We start from the raw sequence: 26,217 nt of genomic DNA, 5'->3' as shown, positions 1-26,217 counted from the left end.
AGTCCCCCAGGAGCTGCATGAGCCAGACACTGCCCAGCAGTGCTGGGTCAAGGGGGTGTGTTCCGTGTGCACCAGGTACCATTTTTAATTGTCGGAGCAGGAGGTGTGTGGTCGAGGAGCTGAGCCAGTGGGACCTTGGCTTTTGGGAGCTTTCCACTGGCCTTTGAACTGCTGATGCTTTGGGAAGAGAGGTTTAGATTCCTGTCTCTCTTAGGCAAAGTGGACCATGCGTGGTTGCGCAGCTCATTCCCCCTGGCTGTGGTGCAAGATGAGTCTCTGTTGTGGTGTCAGCAGCACTTGTGATGAGTCCCACAGCGGCCACACAGCTCCCCAGCAGCCCTTTGATGTGAGGAGGGTGAGCCCCTGGTGTAGACCAGTCCTGAGAGGGCACAGATGGGTGCTGAAGGAGGATATGAGGATGGAGTGGCCAGCCTCGGGGGCACCATGCACAGCCCCAAGCTCTGGGCTTGCTTCCCCACCGGCTCTGCTGTGCCCTGTGGTGCTGGAAGGCTGGTGTGTGCAGATGGAAGCGTAGTTTCTTGGGACTTTGAAATTGATAGAACCTCATACCCAGCTAGAGGTCAGCATTTCCATTTAAATGGGATTTCTAAAGCCTGGAAGTTAAAGGACCACGGGGTTTTCCGTGGTGCTGGGAATCAGAGAGGAGAAAGCCTGCATGCCACAGTGGTGTGGGGCCAGCTGGAAAATGTCTTGCCAGGCTCTGGGGCAGCCAGGGATCTGTTTGTCATGGGAGAAGTAGCGATGGAGTTTTCACTTCTTGATATTTAATGCTTTTAGTAAGTTGCCCCGTGAAATACGCTGGGGGGTCAGTTGGAGGATCCTTTGCCAAAGAGCAAGCCTGGTGGGGTAAATGCAGCCATTTCAGGACCAGCTGGGGGAAAAACTGCCCTGGGGGGCAAACATATGCGTTGCCACCAGTGACCCTCTGTGCTGGGCCCAGTGGCGGCAGGGTGGGGGCAGCCCCATGGCACAATGCTCGTGGGTGATGCTGTTCTCCTGGCTCAGCCTCACTGCCCACAGCTCCTGCCATTACAAGAAATACGATATTTGAAGTGTAAAGTTGTGAAAAGCCTGAAGCCACAGAGAAAAAAAGGAAATGACTCTTCTTCTGGTGTTTGTATGTGTGTGTGTGTGCAGGCGCTTCTGCGCTTAGGGCAGCTGCTGTGGTCCCCCCACCGCAGCACGGCACCGTGCACAGCAGCAGGAGGAGCCTGCTGTGGCCGTCCTCCGTGCAACTGGCACGTGAGTGCTGCCAGCCCCATCGCTGTGTCCCCCATGGCAGGAGCGCCCTAGCAGCACCGAGCTGCCACCATGTTCCAACGAAAGCGGAGCGTCTCGTTTGGCGGCTATGGCTGGTGGGTGCTTTTCCTCTCCATTCCCCCTTTGCTAGTGGGAACTTGGTGCTGCATGAGGAGCGTTTCTTCCCGCTTTGGCTTCACAGGAGGAAGCGTGGCAGTGCCCTTGGGCGGAGCCCTTCCTGCTGCTCCATGCCAACAGGAGCCTGCAGGAGTCAGGAAGGACTTTGTTTCCGCCATGCCAGTGGAGAAGCCCCACACAGCTTCATCGGGGAGGTGCTGCTGTGCTGTGGTGAAGCCCCCCGTGAGCCTTGCAGATGCCAAGCAGTGAGGTCATCTCCTGGGGGCTTGTCACCTCCTGCACACATCACCTGTGAGAGCCATCACCATGGCTCTCCCCTTCTCGCAGCTCAGGACCCACTGACTGCTCCTCCTCTGACTTAGTAGTGATGCTGTGCCCTGGTGAAGGCCCTCGTGAGCCTTGCAGGTGCCAAGCAGTGAGAGCATTTCCTGGGGGCTCTTCCTGGGGGCTCCTGGTGGCCTCCCATGGGCACATCACCTGTGAGAGCATCCCATGGCTCTCCCCCTCTTACAGCTGAGGACCCACTGCCCACTCCTCCTCTGACTGGGTAGTGATGCTTACAGCCACCTTTGGCATCTTGCAGCACACTCAGTGGGGTTCCACCTGGTCCATGGCAGGTCCTCGTGGCTGTCGGCACTTCCCTGAGTTGTCCCTGCACTGTCTGTCCATGGCAGAGCATCACAGCTGCACCACGGGCTTGGTGGGACTGTATTTGCTTCCTGTGCCCTGTTGATCCATAGGGAAATAGTTTTAAGAAAATTGCACTGTTCTCCCTCTGCCCTTGCTCCAGTTTCCCTCTCTAAGGTATTTTATGCCCATTCCAAGACTGTGCTGTGTGATTGTGCTCAGGTCATGGGAACGGACAGCCGAATCGACAGTTTTGTAATGATTTTGGCTGTTGTACTGAGATTGAGGGCTGCCCTGGCTTCCCCTACCTGTGCTGCGGTGACTGGGGCTGGGCAGCTGGGAACTTTGGGGACTTTGGGATGAATACGTGTCCCAGTAAGCTCAGAGCTGCTTGAAACCTACTGGGCAAAATGCTGGGTAACTGAGACAGCTGTGGGAGGACAGTGAACTGGTTGAGTGTTTTGGTGAAGCCTCCTGAGAATAGAAGCACCCACCTTACTGAAGCCAAGCATTTGGTCTCAGCTGTTTTGGTTTTTTTTTTCTTGTTTTCTTTTCCCATAAAAATGGGAAGGAAGGTCTCTGATAAACTTCTGTACAAACAAGTTATGTGAAATGTGATCTCATTTTGTGGCAGAAAGGAATTGCTGCTCTTGGGCATCTTTGCTCTTCAGGTGCCGGTGGGAGCAGTGTCTCTGGGGTCCTGACCATGCTGGAAGCATCCCAGAAGCTGCTGCTGTTGACATCTTTCCATGCAATGGAGCAGAGCTGTTACTCCCTTTGCAGGGGTGTTTAGGGGTTGGCTTGGCTTTGCTTAGTTGTTTTCCTTCCGCACTTTGGCAGTTGTGGGGAAAAGATAACCACAAGCTGGAGAGTCACACAGGAAAAGTGTGATCTGCTGGCTGTTGTGCTGCTGTCATGGTCCAGGCAGAGACAAAGCAGGATGCGGGCTTTCCTTTAAATGTCAGCATCGGTGTCTGCACCGTGAGAAAGAAAGATTAGGGGGTGTGGAGGGAGCCTTGCTGTCTGTGCTCCAGTGGGGAGCTCCCTAGTGGGGTTGGTGAGCAGCCCTCCAAGGGTCTTTGGGGAAGACACCCCTCGCAGTCGTGCGTCACATGGAGAGCACCATGTGGAGCCAGGAAAATGCTTCCCCAGGTGTTTATGGGAAAGGAAGGGGCCTGGCACAGTCCTGTACCTGCATCTGCATCTTCTCACAGCTCCTGGGCTGGCAGCCGACCCACCCTTCCTGTGGGGACCGCGCGCAGGATGGCCAGGCACACCCAGCCACTACTTTCTGTAGTTGCAGTTGCTATTTCTAGCCCTCTGCTGGGTAGTAAATCAGGCTTTTGTTCTTTCTACTGGCTGCATCAGGTTTTTTTTGTGTACCAGCTGCACCTGTTGCCAGCAAGGTACCCAGTGCAGCATGCTGGTCTTGGGGCAGGAGATGCGGTGGTGCTGCTGCTTTTGGATGTAAGGATGCACATCATGGGTGATGCAAAGCCATGGTGTGTGCAGCCCCAGGTGCTCCCACCCCAGCCTTCTGCCTGGATTCCACTTCCTGGGGCCTGCAGGGCATGATGTGCGTGCCAGCCTTGTCCCCCCTCCTCCTGGACCGTGGCATCCAGCTGGCATTGGTGATTCCTTTGCCCAGGTGCTGCTCATGGTGGAGCAAAGGAGAGGCACCCCTCTGCTGGTGCTGCCAGGGTTGGGGAGCCCCAGGGCTGCGCCAGGGGTGTGCAGGGAGGAGGCCAGAGTGTAGGGTGTTTCAATTCACTCCCCACAGGAGGGGATGCAGGGCAGGGCCTGACAAAGTGACTCCCATAACTTAGTCATATTGAAGCTGTGGTTTTCCTATAGAGGGTTTTCTTTCTTATGTGCTGCTTTTTTACTTTTTTTGCCCTCCCCGCCCTCCCCCCCCCCCCAACAGGCCAAATAACAGCAACTCATTTTTCTCCCTGCAGCTCCTCTCTGTGCAGCTCCCTAGCCACCCACTGTCCCTGTGCCTTGTTTGCCTCTGTCACTGTGTTTGGCAACAGCTATTTACACCAGCATGCTTTAATTTTCAGCTTGATTTAATGATCAACAAGGTCTGTAGACAGGCATGTTTAAGTATTAAGTGACAATAGCGGGTGCCCTGGGTCTGTTTTTAGGAGCAGTAGCATACTGGCACTCTGGGAGCACGGGAGCTGATGTTTGGGCAAGTGCCTGCGATGAAGCTCCTGTTGCCTTGGGGTTTTGTGAGTGCAATGTTGGTGTTAGAAAGAAGGGGACCAGGACAGGGTAGGCAGGAGGTGCCAGGCTTGAGCAGGGGTGTGCAGAGAGGCTTTGTCCTCACCCATGGGAAGCAGGGATGCCCTATGAGGGGCTCCTGCTCTCTCTGCCCTGGTGCTGGCTCAGCCTGTGGCATGGCATGCTTGGGATCTGGCCCCATTGTGTCACCCGTGGGTGCAGCCGCCTCCTGATGGAGAAGTTCAGCCTGGCAGCAGACGGAAGTAAAGCTGTGAGTAGAGGGGAAACTGCATTTCTGCAGCCTTGCCATGTCCTCTGTGATTGTAATGCAAAACAAGTGGCACTTGGGATTTTTTTTTTTTTAAATGGGGAATTAATTCCACATGGCGGACAACAGAGCACTTGCAATGACTGCCAAAAGACATAGTTTTGCATTTTGAGACATTACTATGATTTGCATTAATTAATATGAATGTAACTTTAACCGCAACGATTCTGTGGAGATTGGCACTTACTAATAATGCCAAATAAATAAATGAAGTGTCTGGGGCTCCTGGCCGGGGCTGGGAGCGATGGGGCTGCTCTCTGTTCCCTCTATCTGGGGCTTTGTGTGTAGGGGGGGATACTCACAGCATCTATCAACAAGTAAGTAGTTGAGTAAAATGGTAATTCAGCAGCTGCTGCCTGGGTAGGGATGGTGCAGCCTGGCAGGGATGAGCCTGACCTTTATTCCTCCTCTCTTGGGCTGGGCTTCTTGTAAAGCTGCAGGACTGAGTTCGTGGGGTTCGATGCGATCTTCCCAGCATGTTGGGTTTGTTGCAGGTCACTTGTCTCTAAAAACGTATTTTGTGAGAAATGCGAACCAGTGCTCTGGAGAGAGTAGGAATAGGGACAGCATCCTCCTCTGGTGCCCAGTTCATCTCTGGCATTCTGGATAAGGAGACACCAGTTTTCCACTGGCCACATCACCATGGGGATTTTATTTCCTGCCAGGATTCAGTTTGGTTCAGTTTGGGTTGATTTTGTTTTCTGGTCAGGTCTTTGTGTGGTGATCATCATGTCAGCCAGACTGATGGCACCTCCAAAGGAGCTGCTTGGGGCAGGTTTGCCAGCAGCTTCTGGTACCAGAGGTGGCACAGGCCTCCTGTCTGCACCCTGAGCCCCCTGCACCCATAGTAACACATTCCTCTGCTTTCTCCCCAGGATTGACAAGACAATGCTTGCCAGCCTGAAGATCAAGTAAGTACCCATGCTTTTCTCTTGCATAAAGCAATTTCCCTGTGAGAGAAGTACTGCTGAGAGATGGCTTTGTGTGTGGAGGATGCTGTCTTGTTAGCTGGGCTGTCTTCTAGTTCCAGCTCTGTGCAGCATAGACCAGCTGTATCTCCTCGTTCCTAGAGGTGTTTGTGCATGTCACATAGGCTGGTCTCCTGTCAAGTCCAAGGTGATTCAGGCACTGGGTGATTATAATAAATGGAGTGATGCAATTGTGCTGTGTGATCATTAGGTTAAGGCATGCATGGTGCAACTCCTGGGGCACCAGCTCTGCCTTGTGAGGGATGGGAATCAGCAGGACAGGCCACCACCAAGGTTCTGGCTGTAAATTCAGTGAAGTTGGGGCTTTTTTACCTTTGTTTTTGAATCTTGAGTCTGGGAAGGGGGTAGGTGTCAGTGGGATAGTGAGTGACTGTTCTTGTTACCCAGCTCCTGCTCCCGTGCTACTGGGGGGGCTCTGGGTGTTGCTCTGGAAAGGGTAAAGATACTCTTGGGGCCCAGGGGGGTCTGAGCTGGTGGTGTTGCTTGGTGGGTCCATCTCGTGTTTGCCATGAACCGGTTGAAAGCTGGATGCATGCATGGTGTGGCTTCTGGCAAAGGTGGCTGTTGGGCCAGATCCTGCTCTGTAGTGGAGTAAGAAGAATGGGATCACCTGTTGGGAAATGTCAGCTTGATGGAGAAGAGCTGGTGAGAAATACCTGAGGACGGTGGTTCTAATGCTCACTGTGCTTGTGGCACTCGTGGCTATCTGGGACCCGCCACCCATTCCCACTGGGCCTTGTCTTCCTGGCTATGAGACCAGGGGAGTGATCCCTTCCTCGCTGCCATAGCACATCTTGGCTTCTGGATAAGATTCCCGAGTCGGGGCTTTCCTTTTGCAAGCACACACATGATTCCAGCACTATCAGCATAACCGTGTGCTAATATAGAAATATTTTGGCTAAGCCTCCCTCGAGCTCGGAGTAATGTGTATGGGTAACAGCTCATGCAATTTCTCTCTATAATCTTTACTTGTGCAAATTATTCATTAATGGAAAAGTATGCAGAAAGCCTTGGGGGAACCTGCTGCCTGAATGAGCCTGCAAATGCCCATTGTAAATAGCACAACAGAAATGTCGCTGCTAAGCTCATTGTTCAGGGTTTTGCTCAACTAATGAGAAGCTTAAATCAATGTTTACCGCTTTGGGGAGTGGAGGGAAATCTCAGTAGACTTTTCCTGTGGAGCAGAGAAGAATTTCGCTGCTTCTTGTATGCAGCCATACACTGTGCCTTGATTTTTTTGTTTCGGGACCTGTGCTGGAATTCTGCTGCTGAAATACCATTTAACCACTTCTCCTCACCATGCCGAGCAAATAGTGTAATGCTCAGAGTGCTGTGCCAGTGCCTTGGGGCACGCTGCTCTGTTCCTGCTTGGGAGTTTCTCTCCTGCCCTGGTCTGAGGAGGGGTTTTGCTCAGGGCATTTGATGAGCATCTGCTGGAGTTGTTTTATCCCTGCAATTTGCAGCTAATGCTTTCCTCATAATGCTTTTGGTTTGTGGACAGATTGCTTCGTTAAATGGTTCTGTAATTGGGGCCCAGCCAGTTAGATATTTATAAAAGCTTTTAGAATGAAAAAGAATAATAAATTAGAAAAAATAGTTTTGATTTTCTAATGCCCTGTTGTTATTGCTGCAGCCTTCTGGCTAAGATACCAGGCGTAGGCAATTTTCTTAGACTCTTGTTAACAAAAAGACAAGCTGCTTTCTGCAAGCCAAGGAGCATTTTACAAAGCCTCGTGCATGCTACAAACATCAATATTGACTTGTGGAAACATGGCATGAGAGGAATAATGTGTGGTGGTGTATGCAGCCCCAAGCTTTTGGCTGCAGAGGGGGTCCTGGAGAGTCTGGAGGGCTGCAGGAGTCCCCGCTTGAACCAGCCCTTTGTACTTGGGGTTGAGAGCTTCTCACTGGGGCAGCATCAAGCCCCTCCATCCCAAGGGAGGATGGTGGAGGGTTGTGTGTCACAGTGGGCTCTTGGGGTGAGAGCGAAGGCTGAGTCATAGAATAATCATAGAATGTCTTGAGTTGGAAGGGACTCACAAAGATCGAGTCTATCTCCTGTCCCTGCATTCACACCCTGTGTCTGATGACTTTGTCCAAATACTTCTGGAATATTGTTAATATTTGTGCTGTGTGTGCTTCCCTGGGGAGCTGTTCCAGTGCTCCACCCCCTCTGGGTGAAGAAGTGGGTCCCGTGCAAGGCTGATATCGGGGATGTGAGCAAGTTGTCAGGCTGCAAGATGCTCCCCTGCTGCTGCTGCTCTTGTCATTCGTTGTAATAAACTTGCACATGCAGGTGGCACCAGAGCATCAAAGTTTTCCCATTGTCTATATCTCTTTTTTCTTTTTTTTTTTTAATTTGGGTTCCATTAGTTCCTATGGTAACCATGAATATGGCTGAGGGACTCGCAACTGGAGAGAATGAGTAGATATTGCAGAGGGGGAGTGTCAGAGGAGAGGCGATGGATGGAGACTGCTAGCGTCACGGGCAGGGACTCAGCTGGCCCACTTCAGTGAGGTACCAGGGCCGCAGGCAGGTAGGGAAGGCGCTGCAGAGGGCCGAGCATCCCTGCACAGCTGCTGAACAGCCACGTTTGCTGCTCGGCCTCCAAAATGCCTAGGAAACTCCGGTGAGTTTGAGACTGGCTCTGGGAGCTGTGCCTGTGCCCTGTCCTGAAAGTATCATTTTTCTAGCAGGGCGCTTGTGTGCCTCTTCCCACTGCTCCAGGTTTAAACGTGCAGCTGACAATGGGCCATCCTTGGCTTTCAAAAACCACTGTTCTGGGGCAGGAAAGAGATGAGTTTCTGGATGCTGCGAGGAGCTTTGGGCTGCTCTGGAGAGCTTGGACACACTCCTGCCTTGCGTGGGTTGGGGCTGCTTTTGAAAAGTCTTGTAAGGTGCTCCAAGGCAGTGTATGGGGGATTGAGATTCTGGGATGGGGCTTGGAAATGCTTTGCTAGCTGGTTTTGGGTTTGCCTGTCCCTGGGGGTGATGACAGGAGCTGGGGCTGGGAGTCTCAAGTGCCGGGAGAGAGGCCAGGGCTGCCTCAGGCTACTGCGAGGTGGAGAACAAGGCGCTTCTGCAGTAAATGGGATTTGGTGTGTGTGGACCTGGGATTTTGGCACAGACCCATTCCATCGTGATCCTTGGTTTTTTGTTAGTTTTTTATTCCTTACCCACTTCATAGAAAAGCATGGAGGGTAGCTGAACCCCCCAGGCTGGCAAAAGGGGCATCATGTGTAGAAGCGGCCTTCCAAACTTTGGCTTGGTATTGGTGTTTTCTTGTGTCACATGAAGTCTCTGCAGAAAGCTAGCAGCTTCTCTGGGATCGAGAGGTGCTTCTTTGTTGACCTTAGTGCTCCTTTGAGCATGGCTTCATGCAGAACTCATAAAATGTAGTCGAGTTTGGATGTCAGGTCATACTGCCAGGGAAGGGAAGAGTTGAGCTGGAGGGCAGCTAAACCCACTTCCCAAGCAGGGAGGTCACCCTGGAGGAAACATCAGCCTGTTGAAGGATCTTTGCATATCAAAAATCAGTCCCTGGACAATGAGCTTGCCTACTGAGTGAGTTTGCTTCTCACAGCTGCCCTGCATTAACCCTAGGTGGCACAGCAAGTGCAGGGGTCCCAGTGGGCCAGGCAGGGACCCCTGTGTCCCCCTGCCTCAGGAAGTCCTTGTACTGGGGATGCTGGCAGTGGGAAGGTGTGTTGGAGGTGGACCTGTGGGGACCTTCCTCCTCCATGCAACTGGACTCCTTGGGAATGAGCTGGTTGGGTGATGTCCCACGCTGGAGGTTAGCCCTTTGCCTGCTGATGGCTCCCCAGCCCTCTGTGCTTTGGTTATTTTCTCCATGGCATCATCAGTAGGAGGTACTGAGAAACCACTGAGCATTTAAAATCAAATAAAAAAAAAATCAATAAAAATTAAGTTCCTCCTGCAGGCAGAGACTCATCTCTCGCTTTAGCCTTATAAAGCAAAAATAGCAATGAAATCATCACGTCTCTGTGGAACAGAGAAGCCTTGTACACCAGTTACTGAGAGTTGGTGTGTGTTGGGCTAAAATTCACATGAAAGAGCATGTGATGCTCGTCTGATGACAGAGACAGTGATGGAAGATAAAGGTGGGAAGCGAAGAGACGAAAGAGTCACTTGACTTTCGTAAAACAAGCTGTGTCCAGGCTTGAGGCTCTTTAATATTTGATGGGCCAGAGCTGAGTTAATGGGAAGATGTGGGAATGATGTAGCTTCTTGATGGTAGCTGCACTGACTGTTGCAGTAATCGTGGAGATTTGTGTAGGTCTTTTGAGGACAAGGTCTGGAGAGCAGATTGTGTCCGAGTAAATTCCTTTGACTTTATTAGCACCTTTTAAAACGAGTAATTGCACACATATATCTTTTGTTATCATGCTTTATTTGTAGTACTGTGTGCCGTACACTGCAAAGAAAACACTATCAGAACTAATGCAGAGCAGCAGTCTGTGGTGAACAGGGGAGGTGGGCAGGCTTCTGTTGGGTTGGGCTGTTACCTCATCTCTGCAGCGGTGCAAGAAGAACTGAACGTGTGGGACTGGTGTACAAAGGATGCCCTGGGACTTAGAGCAAACTTTGAAGGGTGCCTGTGCTTTCTGCTCTGCCTTTTGATGTTCATCCCTGTCCCTCTCCCCCGAGTTCACCAGACCAAGCTGGAGACCCCAGGTGGGGGTCCGCACACCCTGGTGCTATGGTGCCGTGTGTCCCTCTGGGTGTGGAAGCCCTGGCGCTGGGCAAGGCAAGTGGTAGCCTGTGTTGGTGGCTCCTGCCACAGCCTGTTTCAGAGAACTCTCTGGGCAGCAGCCAGGGATTGGAGTGCTGGGGCTGGAGATGCAAAACAAGGTCCAGGCTCCTAGTCAAGTGCCAGGGAGAGCCTCTAAATGGGTGTGTGTGGAGAAGCATTGATTGGGCATCTGGATGAAGTGAAGGTTGTCCAAGATGCATTGTCCCGCCATCTCGGAAGCTCTTCTCGTCCTGTAGTGACACCTCTCCCTTTACTCCTTTTCTGATGTTGCTGTTGTAGATTATATTAATTCTTATCGATGTACGTGCAGCTCATCTGATCACAGCAAATTCTCCTGAGCCTTTCTCCTTCCTCTGACTCTATCTGACTCTGATTTTTTTTTTTTTTGTAAATTTTGCTGGAAAACTAAACCATCTGTGATGGGTCCTGAGTCAGCGTCCTAAGGCAGGTGTTGGGTGGGTTCCTGAAGGGTTTCCCCTGTGTTCATGTGGCAGTGAGGGGCGAGGAGGCAGAGTGCGCCCTGAAATGGTACAGTCCCTTCCAAATCATAGAACCCTAGAATGGTTTGGGTTGGAAGGGACCTTAAGGATTATCCGCTTCCAGCCCCCTGCCTTGGGCAGGGACACCTCCCACTGGATCAGACTGCTCAAAGCCTCATCCAACCTGGCCTTGAACACCTCCAGGTATGAGACAGCCATGACTTCTCCGGGCAACCTGTTCCAGGGCCTCCCCACCCTCGCAGGAAGAAATTTCATCCTTCTGTCTACTCTCAATCTCCTCTCTTTCTGCTTAAAACCATTCCCCCTCATCCTATCCCTGCACTCCTTGATCAAGAGCCCCTCCCCAGCTTTCCTGTACCCCTTTCAGTACTGGTCTAAGGTCTCTCCAGAGCCTTCTCTTCTCCAGGGTGAACACCACCAACTCTCTTAGCCTATCCTGGCGTGGCAGGTGCCAGATGATCCCTGGATCATCTTTGTGGCTTCCTCTGGACTTGCTACAACAGAGCTGTGTCATTCCTGTGTTGAGGACTCCAGAACTGAACACAGCTCTCGTGGTGAGGTCTCACGAGAGCAGAGCAGGGGGAGAGATTCACCTTCCTCAACCTGCTTGTCACGCTTCTGATGCAGCTCTGGTTTACCTCATTTAACATTTCCCCAGGGAAGCCACTGCTCTGCCTTTTCTCTGGGGAGATCAGTGTTGCACTGTGTTCATTCATGCAGGGTGTGGGCAGCTTGGAGGCTCGTGGCCAGACATGACATCCCAGGCAGAATGAGTCTTCTTGTTGGCAGCAGGTCTAGTGCCTGCAGTGGCTTGGCTACTGGTTGCAGTGACAAGCCCTTTGTGAGTGACAGGGAGGCTGCAGTTGAGTGGCCAGGCATGGTGACAGGTCCCTGTTGCTGCTGTGGATGCTGGCTCCCTCTAGTCCTGCTCACCGTCTGCTGTGTGATAGCCGCCTCCAGTGCGTTTACACCAGCCCTCGTCAACACTGAGGTATTTGAGGGCTGTGCAGATGAATGTCAGGACTGTCTTAATGCAGATCTGAGGTGACAGCTCTGCCTGGCAGGAGACTAGCCCAGGGAGGTTGGGGCTGCGGGCAGGCGTGAAGGCAAGGCAGCTTTACCCCAGCTCCCAGTGTGGACTGCTGATGGGTGGCTGGAGCTGCCTTGGGTTTGGGCTGTGCCCGATCCAGAGTCAAGTCCTTCACGGGCTTGGTGATAGAATTTTTTTGAGGTACGGCAGTGTGGTTTGAAGTATTTTGGTTTGCATCCAGGACCAGGCGGTACGATTTGATCCTCTTCTTCTGTGAGGGAGATGAGATGGGCACGTATGAAAGCTTTCCAAGTCCTCTTTTATTTGCAGTGCAGATACAAAGAAGCAAGGAGAGGCAGCAGGTCGCTGTGGTGCCTGGGGCCTTTCAGAGGCTCCTTCCCAACTTGGCTGCAGCCTGCGAGTGCTCCTGCTCATCCCCTCAGTCCCTGCTGAAGCTTCCCTGGCTGAAGCCTCTTACTAGGTGTGCCAGCAGTCAGCATGCCAGTGCTCGGCTTTTGCTGCCGCTTGTGCCCTGTGAGTGGATAAAAGCAGGGGGTCCTGCTGCTGCATAGCCCATGGGGTCACCTCTCCTTCCCTTTCTGGGGGTCTCTGTTCCTGAGCAGGCTGCAGCGAGTCCCCCAGTTTGCAACACGAGTCGCTCTGTGGTGGTCACCGCTCTGGACGGTAGTGTGAGTGATGAGTTAAGGGATTGCAGAGAATGGGGTGCTGCTTGGTGCTTTCTGGTGAGCTGGGACCTGGCACTGGCTTTTCTCTGCTTCTGCTGGGGGGTCCTGCCCGGCGCTGTGCCTTGAAGCCCCTCACAGTGGGGGAGCTGCACTGCTGGCCCTCGCATCCTGATGTGTGCCTGTGCCTCCCCAGGTTGGAGATCTTCAGCATGAGGAAGCAAAGGTGGGAGTCAGTAATTTAAAAGGAAGAATGTAAAACTGGTGAAACTGGGGTGAAAGTAGGGCAAGGCGTCTGTGGCTGAAGTGAATCATCAGCCTGCTCTCACTGCTGCTGCTTTATTTGCTTTTTATACAAAGGAATTGGTCTGTCAGCAACATTTTCATTGCCAGCTGAGGGTCTGGTGGCCTGTGGATGAGCAGGTCAGCACTGTGTCATCATCCAGCTGGGACTGCCATGGGTTCCAGTGCCAGGCAGCAGCACCCAGGATAGGCAGGTTGGGTGGGTGCAGGGCTGCTCACCAAGTGTGGCTGGAGCTTGGCTGTGGTGCTGGTGCCTCAGTTACCACAGACCTGGGCTGAGTGGATCCCAACACCTCAGAAATTAGCCTGTCCCAGTCCTGGTTCCTTCTGTGAAATCTGGGCTTTGCCCTCGTTGCAGCATTGGCTGCTGGACTGAGATAGGGATGGTCCTGTCCCATGTGGGTGCTGTCAACACCCATCGTGTCCTCAGAATGCCCTTTGCAGCTGCCGGGCCCCTGCTGCTGAAGCTGCAAGTGTGTTGGGGCTGTGAGTGGGTGCTGCTGACAGACACTTCTGCCCTTCTGCCCACAGTATGTGATGCTGGAGGTTGCACCTTGTGTCCTTAGTTGGGACAGAAATGGATTTTGGTGTTTCTTTTAGTATAGTGATGTTTTTTGGTGACTCTTTTGTTACTGAAGATAAACCCAAGCTGGGTATGTGCCAGGGCGGGTCACGTCTTCCTCTGCCCCTTGACTTCTGGCACGTTCACGGGTGAAGGAAAAGGGGTTCTCTCCACGGAGCACTAACACAGCACCAGGGTTTGGGTGTTGTAGCTGTGTTGGGGCTGTTTGACCTGGGACTGTGGCTGGTGGAGTGCAAACAGCACAGCATCCCACTGGCACCATGTTCAAGTGCAGAACCACCCCCCAAAATCACATTTTCTAAGGGACAAAACCAACCTGGGAGCTGAGGGTCTCAATGATATCCTATTTTCTTTATGGACAAAAATTACTTTCAATGGGTGCAAGATCTGCTCTTTTTGCTGAGGCACCATATAATTTCAAGAAGAAAAATTGAGAAGGATCTGAGGAGCATTGATGAGGTCTGGTTGAGCAGAGTCACAGACTTCTTGGGGCTGGGGACACTGACACTCCATGTGCAACAATGAAGTGGAGCGTTTGGAGCCCTGAGGATGCTGCTGCTGCTTAGTACCTGTTCTGCCAGCCAGGATGGGCAACGGTGCAGCACCAGCCCCAGTCAGCTGCTGGCACACCCGTGGGAGAAAGATGAGCCCAAGTGGTCAGTCTTAGCTCATCAGCTCCCACCAGTGCTAGGATAGGTGCTGGACGAAGGATCCTTTGTGTTCAGCATTTTGTGCAGTCGCTCACTATGTATGGTATTGCAAAACACCCTCCTGCAGGTGGTGCCACCATAGTTGGGAGATGAAGAATGAGGGGAAGCTGGAGATGGTGGCTGGGGAGCAGCAGGGAGCACAATGCAGCCCAGTCAGGGGTGCTCGCGCAGGACATGAGCAGTGGCAGGGGCACAGTCAGTCCTGCCCCTGCTTGTCCCCGGGCTGGCTGGGGATTTACAAAATCTAGCCAGTCCCAACGTCTCCCTCCTATCTCTGGCGAGCACTCGAGAGCACTTCCCTCTTCGTGGAAGGGCAGTTATCACCCCAGCTGCCACCAGAGATACCCAGCCCCATGCTGCACGTAGCACCCTTGCAGCATGTTTCAATGCCTGCCTTGGAGGGAGGAAGCTTTCCCAGAAGGAGAAAGGTGCCGTTGGCTTTGTGGACTTGAGGCGTTCCAACCATTTAATCTGGTAAGATATATACGTATATAAAAAACTTTGGGGAGGGTACTGGTACAGCTCCACTGATGCTCCTGCCCTGAGAGACTTTCCTCCTTATTTGGCTAAGCACTTTCCTCTCGGTGGCTTGCTGTAGATATTGGGGTTTATTATTGCAGAAGCCCCAGCTGTAGAATGGAGGCAGTGGGCCCTTATCTGGTAATGCAAACACCGCTTCCCAGCGACATTGGCGGTGACACAGCAACACGTTCTGCTCGTGTACTTCCCAGTCCCGTATGTTAAAATGTTGTTGTTGCTGTCAAAACAGCCTTTTCATATTTAAAGCTAGATTATCCACAATTACATCTTCCCAGAGGACTTAACGACCCCACGTGGCTCTATTAGCTCTGTTTCAGAGCTAATAAACTGTGCTGATTTATATATCTCTTTTCTCCTCCTATATTTATAGCCTGTCAAAATAGGAGTTGTTTGCAGACAATCAAAAGGTGGCTGCTCTGAAGAATAGCAGCCTTCTAAAAGTAGATAATGTTGTGGTAAGGGCAAGGAGCCTTAGTGGCTGGAGTGATAGACATACCGTCTGCCTGTGGGTGCGTGCTCCCAAATATCTGAATGCGCGGGAGGATGGGGTTGTCTGCAGGAGCTGAGAGGTGCAGGTGGGGTAGCGTCCCTGGCTGCTGGTGAGCGCTGCAGGTTTGGGGGGCTCTTCCTCTGCTGGGTGTGCCCACTGGCCTTCCCTTGCGGTGGCTGTGTGTCCACTTGCTGAGTGGGAGAGCACAAGTGGCCCCAGCTCCTCAAAGCTGAGGAGCCCAGAGCAGGGCAGGGAGCACTGGCAACGGGAGTGCAGTGCACCAAAGCCTGTGGTTTGTTCATAATGATAATTCTGTTAATTACTGTTCCTGCTGTTGCTATTCCCTCTATTTAGAGGGGTCCCAGCCTCCTGGTGGTGACCGGCACTGATGAGCCCCGTGGCGCAGTGGGGGTGTGTGGTCATTGGCACTACGCCTGGTGCCCAGGAGCTGCCTGGCAGCACTGCTGTGCCATGGGAAGCTTCAGTGCTGGCAGCTTCCATGGTCTCTGTCTGGAAATGGCCCTCTCCCTCTCTGTTTTTTTCTTTCTAGAGGGACTCATCATGCTCATTTTGCACTTGGGTAGTGAACACCAGAATCAGTATTGAACCCATATGGTACACGAGAGCCTCACATCCTCCAAAGCCTCTTGTACAAGCCTGGCTTGTCTCAGACTCCCACCCAGCAGAGACGTGCAGGGGCTTGACATACTTGAATAGGTCAGAGCTGTATTGTGAAGTCTCTGTGAAGACTCAAAGGTCACTCCATTCAGACACTGTCCTGTCTCTTTCCTCTCAAACGTTAGCAGTGTCATGCTAGGGACTGTAACAGCTCCTTCCTCCTACCAGCAATTTGTTGTTAATCCTCTGCAATTTGGAAGGCAGAGCTCGATTTTCTCTTCCCTGAGATGACATGGGTTACATTGCTTAGTGACGTGGGGCTGATAACCGGCTGCATCCAGGAGAAGAGCAGGGTTTCTATCAGGTCCTCATTGGAGCTTCAACACCCCAGTCCACCTGTGTTAGCTGAGAAATTTGCTCTTTGCTTGCATGTTAAGCTCAGGAACAGGGAGTTGTGCTGGTGGGCAGGAGAATGAGAATATGATGATAAGAAGCATAGGATCAGACCCGGGGATCATGTCAACTCTCTGAAAAGGAAAGACTGAGAAATGTGGCACATAAGTAATGTGCTTTCATCTGAGATGCCATCTTCATACCCTCACAGGCTCTTCGCAGCTGTAGGTGATGGAGTCCTCATTTCTACTGCATTTGTAGTGTTGCTTACAACTGCTGCTACAGCTGGATGTGGTTGTGGTAATTCCTGGCTGTACATATGAAAGATGCTGCCTTCACCAGGGCGGTCCCATGCTACTGCAGGCACATCTCATCGTAGAGAGGATGAGCAACTGCCCAGAGACCCTATAGTGGTATGGGTGTTGTGCCGGATGGAGCCAGCACAGAGCAGATTCCCTGTGTCCAGCCTCCCTTGTGCAGGTGTGAGTACCAGCTGCCGGGAGAGCTCCTGCCCACTGGTGTAGAATCCTCCACTTCCCAAAGCTCTGGCACACACAATCCAGGTCTCTTCTTCCTGGTTGTTGATGAGGTTGCACACTGCGGGATGATTTAAAAAGGAGGATGGTTGTTTTCCAGCTAACAACTGCATCATATTCTATCTTGTTGATCTGGAAGGCAAGGAAGAAACTGTAGAGCAACAGCAACCCATTTTGGGATGTGATTGACTTCAGCGCATTCCCTATTGTAGGGATGTGTCACTGAGATATAATACCTGTGCTTTAGCTCCACAAATGATATGTCTTTTAACGCTCTCGCATCATACAAGATGTCTGAGGGAGACAGGTATTTGAGATGGTGGCATCTCCTGGGGGAGCTGCTGGGTCCTGCTGCTGCCCTTTGTCACACTGGGATGTGTTCCTGCACCAAACAATGACTATTCCTCGCAGTTCACCACTAGCGAGCACAGCAGAGCAGGGCACTGACCTCTCCTCAAGGTTCCTGGAGGTAGAAGGTGTTTCTCCCTGCTTGGATGCTGGCGCTGTTCCTGTAGGGCAGGGAACTCATTGCAGCATGAGGCAAATACAACCCATTTCTGTCACCAAAACTCCTCAGCATTGAGGGAAACCAAGGCTGAGAAGCAGCATGAGGTTTTTCTAGGGCTCCTGCTTACACCTGCAGCAGTGCCAGACTGGTGGTTGTTGTGGGCTGCCATCTCTCTATCAATGTCTTTAGATTAATTTGCCACTCCTGATGCTTTTCTCGGGCCAGGGGGCTGCTGCTATGGTGGTGAGGGGCTTGGAAGAGGGAGCGGCTGTGATGCCACTGCCCTGTCGAGAGAGACTAGAGAGGCCCAGACATGCACTCTGCTTGGCTGGGGTTTCTCTTTTGCATAATGTGATTAGCGCTTCTCTGGAGCAGCCCCTCCTGAGCCAGCTGAATATTCAGCATTGCCAGGAGGATGTGTGTTTGCAGCCACCGGCTCTTCTGCTCCCTCTGTCCGGGCAAGGACCAAGCCCATGCTGGCTGCAGCTCACCAGCGCTGGTACTGGGCACAGCGCTGGTACTGGGCACAGCACTGGTACTGGGCACAGCACTGGTATGCCAGGGGCTGCCATGGTCCCTCGGGTAAAGTTAAGAAATTTGAGGTTTAGGCTGTACAGTGTGGGACTGGTGGCACAGTACTGCATCTGATGCCATAACTGGATGCTTTGGGGTGTTTAGTTTGAGACCAGCTCTTGTGGAGGTGGAGCTGAAGTGACGGCTTGCTGCAGCAGTTGGACTCAGGGACATGGGTTGACATTGCCTGTTGCTACAGGAGGAGCAGTGCCAGCCAGCCCCATGCCTCTCCCAGTGTTCCCCTGCCTGTGGCTGATGGGAGCCTGCACAGGGTGAAGGGTGGCTCTCCCTGAAACACTGGGCTCCAGCGAGCAGTCCCTGAGAGCCTGCCCCTTCTGCCCAAGTCCACCCTACTCCTCCTCAACTCTGCCTGGGGTCTTACCCCTGCTCCTGCATTCCTTGCACTATCCTTGGGGTGGGGCATTGCTTGGGTGAGGTTAAAGTTTGGGTCTAATCCTGATCTTCCTGACTAGATGCTGGTGATTGATTGGAATAACAGCTTCAGGGATGGTCTTTGTTTTGCACTGGGAGCTGGGGAAGGACCAATGGCTGAGGAGGGTGCTGGAAGCATTGGGCTGTGGCTGAGGTTAGTTTGCTGTGCATCCTGAATCTGGCTTTATTAGTGATGTTAATGATAAATGATGGCATTTAGTTCCCTGATTTGATAGTAAATTTCAAAGGATCTGCTCATGCTGTAAAGACTTATTTCCTCTGCTGATTTGATCTAATCTAATAGAACGCTGAAATCTTGGAGCTCATCTCTTCAGAAAGCCTGTGTTCACAGGGAAGAATGCCCCAGATTATCAAGAATACTATTTCCATATAATTTTCTGCTGTCATAGGCATGACTACCTCGTACTGTGTTTCACCACCAGAAATGATACAGTCACTCAAGGGAGCACACTAGGCAGGGGCTGACGCTGCACCCAAGCCTCAGAGATCCCTGCCCGCCCACAGCAGCAGCAGGAGGCATACCTGCTTTCTCCTCCTGATTTTCCTGTCTGCAGAACTGCTTTGCTTTATCATGGTTCTTGCTGTGGAACTGTGATGTGTGGAGGATCCAGAGCCAGTGCTGCCCTGCTTGCAGATGCTGAAGGGTGGGCTAAACACCAAAATGCAACGCTTGTTCTGAAGGCTCAGGATGTAGGTGATGGGAAGGTGCTATTTGAGAGGTTCTAGGCAAAACCGTGCCTCTCTGGAGGATGCTGAAGGGTTCACATAAAACCATGAGAACCTGTAGTCAGACACAGAGGTGTGTGGATAGGTATCTGTAGATGTGTAGACAGTTGATTGTATAGCTTCTTATGTAAAGCAGATCAAGCTGTCTAAGTCCCCTGGACTATCAGAGATGGTTTTATACTGAATACAGGCCAGAGAACTGAACATTCCTGCCCGACCCCAGAGTGTTTGATCTGGAAAGTGTTGCTGCAGTAGCCCTGCATGAAGAGCTATTTCTGCATTTATGTGGCCTCACTCAGCCAGCAAGGTTTTCTTTGCAAGTCATGGATATAAGTTTGGTGACCTTCCTGGATTGGATGAACCCTTACTGCTTCTGCTGCAGCTCCTCTCGTGGTGGTGTCAGCTGCCTGTGACTGATGAGCTCCTGGAAAGACAAAGTGCATCTTGGGTGATGCTTCATCCTGCGCAGGGCTAATTACATGGAAGGTGGCTGGTGGGACACTTCTTGTTAGGCTTTGCTGCTCTGGTCTCTAGAAGCGGGGACTGAAGCTGGGGTGCTGACGGGTAAGGTTTGGATTGGCTGGTTGGCTTTCCCGGTGTATACTTTGTGGTGACTATTCCATGGCTTGCTGCAGGGAGCGGGGCCAGAAGAAATGAGTGAATGGATAATTTGCAGCCCTTCTAATTAAAAGGCTGCAATTTTGAAGCTTGGTCGGGGAAGATGAGAAGGACATGGCAGTAGACGAGCGTGGCTGCTCGCTGCTATTAGGGGGACAAGTCCCCAGCTCTGGTGCCACCACATGGTGGTTGTGGTGGGGCAAGGGATAGGTGCCCATGGGAGGACGGGCACACTGCTGGCTGGTGCTGGTGGAGCAGATGCAGACAGGACCCTGCACTCTGCAGTGCGAATCGCAGCAGCTCTCATTCTTGAGTAAATAGCCATTCGTTTGACCTCCTGCTAGCCCTGCTAAGTAGGCAAATATTTGCTGCCTCCTCCTCTTGGCTTCTCAGCAGAAGGAGAAAGGAAGGGGATGGCATGGCAAGCAGGTCCCGTGGCCCAGCCACACAGTCACCTGTGCACTGGTACAAGTCACCTTTCTGGGGTACAAATAGCCATGCTGTGACATCCACTTTCAGCCTTTTGTGCTCATCGTTTAATTGCAGTGTGATAATACAGATACGTTTTTTTTATGGCTGTGCTAATGCAGAGATATCTTGGTTTGTACTCTGTGTGCTATTGCGATATACAGCAACGTCAGAGGGCTACCAGTAACACTTTGTGCTGAAATGTCAGATGGCTTTCATGAATCAGAAAAACCTCTCCCAGCCTGCTCCATGCTGAGCTTTAGGCCCCATCCTGAGCTATGCCTGATCCCTAGTTTCCCACCAGCTGTTAGTATCTCAGTTTGAGTGCTCTAACAAACAGCCTGTTTCAGGTGCATTTTAAAGTCTGATGAACACAGGTGTAGCAGTAGTTACAGTGCTCGGCATCATCCAGGCACTTTGCAGTGGTTAACCATTTCATTGTGATGTTCTGGAGACTGCACTGTGCTGAGCAGGGATGGTCCAGGGCGTGCGGGGAGAAGGTGCTGCCAGCTCCTTCCTTAGCTGCTGCTCCTGTGATCTGCTCTGGTCACCCAGAAAAGGCTGCATAAATTGCCAGGAATGAGATCTGTTTGCAAGCCACAGCAGCCAACAGCTGATTGTGTTGGGTAACTGATGTAATGAAGGTCTTGTCATGCTCTTCTCTGCAGAGCACAGGGACCGAATGGGATCCAGATTAGCTGAGCCTCTCTGTTTCCAGAAAGGAGCAGTTTGCACCCTCATGGCTTAACAGAGTGGTGGTGCCTGCCTTGCACTGAAGCTTAAATTGCTTCTTAGCTGTCCTCCACAGGGCACTGGGAGTCTGCGTGTGAGTTTGTGTGTCTACCAGCGTGGAAATATCCTGTACTTGGGCAAGGAGCTGCTTCTGTAGCTGCTGTAGCCAGCCCAGATGAGGCTTTATAGGGCTCTGCTGACTGATTTCTGCTCAGTTTTGGAGTGGGCAGGGATGGGCAAGGGGTACTGCGAGTGTTCACAGTGCTGGTTTCCACACCAAGGAGGCTGCTGAGCACAGCATACGCAACCGAAACCATTGCCGCTGTCCAGGGCCTGCCCAAGGAGCTTGGCTCCAGAGCTGGTGTCACTGTCTGGTTTTATGCTGAGCACCATAATGGGAAAATTGTTCACGTTTTGCTCTGAAGGTGCTTGTAAACTGAAGAAATAAGGTCTGCAACATGCCCTTAGGACCAACTGTGTTGGCCAGAGCAAGAGCTGAGGATTTTCAGGCTCCCTTGAGCAGTGTGGGTAAAGCCTGGAGCCTACCCTGTGGTGTCGTAGTAAGCCCCTACTACTTGCGAGGGTGGGGGCTGGGGCCTGGGGAGACACGGTGCCATGCATGGAGTCAGGGCTTGCCCTGACTGTAGCCATGGGAGCTGTGGGCACACAGGGGTCCCAGGTGATAGAGACAATGTCCTTAGGAGGCTGGGAGTGAACGGCAGGCACTTGGGGCTGAGTTCCTGCCGTGTCTGCGCGGACTGTGAGCAGCAGTGGCATGGGCAAGGGAGGATGGCTGGGTGGAGGTATCCATGGCTGTCCACCAAGGGCACCAGGATCCCACTGGGGAAGCTGTGCCCCTCACCACGTGGACCTTGCAGCTGATGGGGGTTCACCCTAAAACTCTCTGGTCCTGCATGTGCTGAAGAAGGCAGGGGAATAGCCAGGCACTGGGGTGTCTAACAGCCAGGAGCACAATTCCCTGTAGGGAAGCATGGATGCTGTGGTCCTTGAGGGTTTGGCCCATTTTCTGTGGCTTTTTATAATGTTTTTATTATTTTTTTTTTTTTAATATTGATGCCTGCTGGGAGGTGCTTTCAGTGCTGCTACCTGCTTTTCTCACCCTGCTACTGTGCAAACACAGCAAGAGACATCACGAGTTGCAGCAAAAGCCCTGCCCCACCTCTAGGGAAAGGATGGCTTGTGCAGAGGGTGCAGCCAGAATGGGGTTGAGTCTGGGGCCTGCTAAGTCCTTTGTTATTTTTAGGTTGTCTTTTTTGATGGCTTTACATACTTAAGTTTCTTCTCTCTAACCACAGAATAGGTGCACGCTGCATCCAGATCATCCAGTTCTACCCCCCTGCTATGGGTAGAGACACCTCCCGCTGGATCAGACTGCTCAAAGCCTCATCCAGTCTGGTCTTGAACACCTCCAGGGATGGGAAAGCCAGGACTTCTCTGGGCAGCTTGTGTCTCACTGCCCTCACAGTATAAAATTTCTTCCTAAGATCTTATCTGAATCTACCCTCTTTCAGCTTAAAACCGTTCCCCTTTATCTTATCACTGTAAGGCTATCATCCAGGCTCGTAGCTATTTCCTAGCTCTCACAGGTGCTGGTCTGCAGTGCTGCTGTCCCTCAGACCCTGCTGCCGCTCTTATGAGAGGTCAGCTCATTTTTAATGGGTGGCAATGCCTGCCTGAGCTTTGGCTTCCTTCTGCAGCAAGAAGCCATTCACTTCTAATGAATTTTTGTTCTTTCATTGTGGCTTTGATTGCTTTCCTTGCTTATTTCCTGGGAAGGCTGATAATTGCACTGAGGAGATGTCTCATTGTGAGCCATGCTCAGCTCCAAGTCAGGCAAAAGGTAGATGCTTGTGTGTGCTGGTGATGGGGATGGGCTCTGCATGGGGGCCAAGCCCATTGCATTTCCTCTCAGTTGAGCTAGGCAGATAAATTTCTTTTTGCACATCAATCCCATACGTCTGTACAGGAGCCACAGTACTGAGGCACAGGGAGCTGCCAGGGCAGTGGGGAAGCCTTGGCAGTTGTGCTGGGGCGGGAGCTGGGTCTGCTCTGTGCCTTGGCACACTTCAGTCCCTCTTCGATCACTCTGGATTGACTAAGTGCTAAGGTTGCTGGTGGCATAGTGCGCTTGTCTCACACAGTTTGAAGAGAAAGAAAACTTGCTGTGGTATGTCTCAGCATTACCTGCAGGAAGGAGACGGCTTCAAGCTTTCTTGGCATTTCCTCTGTGTCTTTCTAACTGAAGCCGTAAAATAAATCTCTAATCAGATTACTTAGGGCTGGATGCAACATAATCTAAAACTCTATTTCTTGTGATACTCCTCTCAAAACTGGGTGCACTCTTATCCTTCTCCTGCAGCACCGCTTCAAATGCTATAATCGCGTTCTCCTGAGTTTGCAAGCTCCCAAATCCTTTTCTTCCCATGCGAAGGAAATAGCAATGTGACTGCTCCTTTGCAGGGAACTGGTTACTATTTTTGTCTCTTGATCCATGTTGCTTCAGCTCCTTTTGTTCCTCTCTGGCTCCTGATGCTGGTGCAGCTGCCCCCATCCCAGCTCTCCCACCTGGGCAGTGGTGTCTGTGCCCAGCTGCATCCCACTTGGGTCAGGGAAGCACTGTAGAGGTCCATCTCCCTCTTCTGCCAGAGGTCTTCTGGGCAGAGCTCCTGGCTCCCAGTTGGCTACTGCGGCTCAGCCACAATGCCGTCGGGACAGTTTGGCTGTGCCTCCAGCCTAGCCGTGGCAGATGCCTGGCATAGCTCATGCGTTTATGGCTCTGTCCCTCATGAGCGAGGGAAACAGAAATATCTCTCGAAAAGGGAGGCACAGAGGGTATCGGGGACTTAACCTGTGCTGTCTGATGACGTAGTGCTGCCGCTCTGACCAGAGAAGCCCTGAGTCACCAGAGCTGGGCTCAGAGGCGAGTGATGGGGCCCTGGGGGGCTTTGCAGGTTGAAATGCACCCATGAGCAGCTTGGGAAAGCTGATGGACTGCTCACCTGTGGGTGATTTAATCACACTGCAGAATTAACTTAAAAGACAAAGTTATTCCATAAATGTATGGCTTCTTAATAACATTAATAGTGTTATTTATTCACAGGAGAGTCAGTAATAGCAGGGATGAAGTCTTGATCTTGTCGCAATCTGGTGTGTTCAGATCCTTCTTCCTTAGCAGAGTGTCCAGATGAAAATGCCAAGCTTTGCATAGATGAGCCAGCCACCCAGGTGATTTATTAATCACAGTGTGTAATTGTCTTAACCTGCCACGAGCTCTCTCCAGCCCCACGGGACCCAGCTTCCTTAGTTAGCTGCAAAACTGTTTTCATGAAGCAAAAGCGTCAGGGCATTTTAGAGATATTTATTTCTTCATAAAAGAGGATCAGCTGCTTAACTCGGACGTTATTTAGTCACTGCAGAGGTAATACTGAATTTTTAAAGGCAGGATGCAGATTGAAGAGCCCAGAAATGCTGGCAGGGGGAGGGAGCTTCATGGTCTCTGGTCCAGGCTCCATTACAGCTTGTCAGCAGCTCCCTCCATCTGAGACTGGAAAGCTTTCATGGATGGGGACATGGCAGCCCTTTCAGGACCTCTTGCAGGGCTGACCTAAGCTCCTTGGGACCTCAAACCCCATCCAGTTCCAACCCTCCTGCAATGGACAGGGATGTGTCCACCTAGATCAGGCTGCCCAAGGCCACATCCAGCCTGGCCTTGAGCAACTTTCTAATGAGGTGTCCTTTGGCATATCTGTGCAGACACCAGCCAGAGGGCTTTCGTGGCTGCTGGCCCCAACAGGGTATCCCTGTCAAACCTTCAGGAAGGAGATGCTCTGTTGCAGGATCCCTCATCACTGTGTGAACTGGAGGCTGGCTGGAGTCACCCTGGTCCCGTGGTGCTGAGGCACAAGGCATGGGACTGGGGTCATGCTCTGCAGAGGGTGTCTCCGTAGCCAACAAGGATATGGACAGAGAACTTGCTCCTTGCTGGGATGAGTTTGATGGGATCCTCTCTCAGAGAGTGAGAAAAGTGTGAACTAGGGATGCGCTATGGCCAGTGTATGGCAGGAGCCAAGGAGTCCCGGCTCTGCTCCTGGGTCAGGGTGCTCCAGCGATGTGTGATGCTGTGCCTATGCCAGCCTTGTGGTGCAGCCTGCCACACCCTACTCCTGCCTCTCGCTTTGGCAAGGTGAAATCATGGCTGTGTGCACAATATGCTGTCCTTTTGCAAGGGGATCCACTGGCGTGAAAGGGGAGAGCTGCAGGTGCTGGGGAAGGCAGGCAGGGACCATTCAGGTGCCTTGCCACCTTCTCTGCCTCCTTGGGCATCTCTGCCATCCTGCCCCAGCCTGTCCTGGAGCATTTATCAAATTGCAGAACATGAGAGATACAGGGCAGCTTCTTCAGGGACCCATCACAGCTTGTGTCCTCGTGAGCGGGAGGTCCTCAGTGCTCCTTTAAGCACGTGTCCAGTGGCTGAGCATCTAGATTCCTTATAGGAAAATCCCTGGACTCTTGAGAAGATGTTGCTGTTGCCAGATGGGAGCTTCCTTGTGCTAGGCTTAGGGGAGCAAAGTGGGATCTGGCATTTCCCTTGCAACTCTTTCTCTGTGAGAGCGAGGAGGTAGGTCCGTTACGTGGCTGCAACCTGGACACTGAGCTCCTACCCCCTCCCAGCCCTTCTCCAGCCCCTCACCGTTTATTGTCTTGTTCTCCTCCTATAAATTACGAATTAGCTACAATGAAGTCCAGAAGGAATTGATTACAGCGTGGTCTCGTTTGCCGTATTTGGGTAGAGAAAAGAATATGGCTGAGCATGTCTGCTCAAAGAGATTCTCTATTTCCAAATATGAGAGAATTGAACATCTTTAACAATCAATACAGAGCCACTTCAGCATAAAACAAGAGGAGATTAATACTTAACTTGTCTGAAAAAGTGGAAGAGAGATGATGGAAAAAAATCTCTCTAGAGAGAGTCAATGGATTTTGAAGCTGCCTGTTTAATGCGAGAGGTAGAAGATTTAAAATTAAAAACCCGCCCCCTCCATTAACTGGAAGCTAATGAGGTGCTGCAGAATTGGTGTAATTTGGCATGGAAATGGGCTCTCATTTCTTTTTTTTTTTTATTTTGTTACACCTGGGAAATTTGTCAGCCTGATGATTTCTGCTTGAAAGGAAGCAGCCAGGTATTTTCTGCAAGAACAAAGGGATTTGTTGGTCCAACAAAAACTTTATTAAAAGTCTTCGCAGTGTGAGTTGAGCGCTTTTTGCTGCCAGTGTGGATGAAGGTAGTTCATCTGGGTTTAACAGAGGTTTTTCCTCTTACTCATTCGCCTTCTTTCACCCACAACATGCAGTTTGGCATCATCCAATGTCACACTGATGAGGCAGAAAT

The 26,217-nt window shown here is 51.7% G+C and overlaps 1 protein-coding gene across 12 annotated transcripts in view; it reads left to right on the top strand.

Annotated features, from left to right (window-relative positions):
• Positions 1-26,217, top strand: part of RAP1GAP2 (RAP1 GTPase activating protein 2) — an 84,846-nt gene that overhangs the window by 17,396 nt on the left and 41,233 nt on the right. For 7 of the 12 annotated variants that reach the window (XM_054084704.1, XM_054084702.1, XM_054084701.1 and 4 more), the window contains one exon: positions 5,455-5,490. The exons of 2 other annotated variants lie outside the window; for them this stretch is intronic. In XM_054084704.1, the coding sequence (XP_053940679.1) occupies positions 5,455-5,490 (36 nt within the window). Of the gene's footprint in view, positions 1-1,268; positions 1,377-5,454; positions 5,491-8,055; positions 8,199-14,581; positions 14,627-26,217 lie in introns of those variants that run through there. 3 more of the 12 variants (XM_054084708.1, XM_054084712.1, XM_054084716.1) reach the window with 3 other exon arrangements.

Source organism: Cuculus canorus, chromosome 20, assembly GCF_017976375.1.
Source record: "Cuculus canorus isolate bCucCan1 chromosome 20, bCucCan1.pri, whole genome shotgun sequence".
NCBI classification, from domain to species: Eukaryota; Metazoa; Chordata; class Aves; order Cuculiformes; family Cuculidae; genus Cuculus; species Cuculus canorus.
The sequence above is the reverse complement of the archived record's forward strand: the minus strand, read 5'-3'. Positions and strand labels throughout refer to the sequence as shown.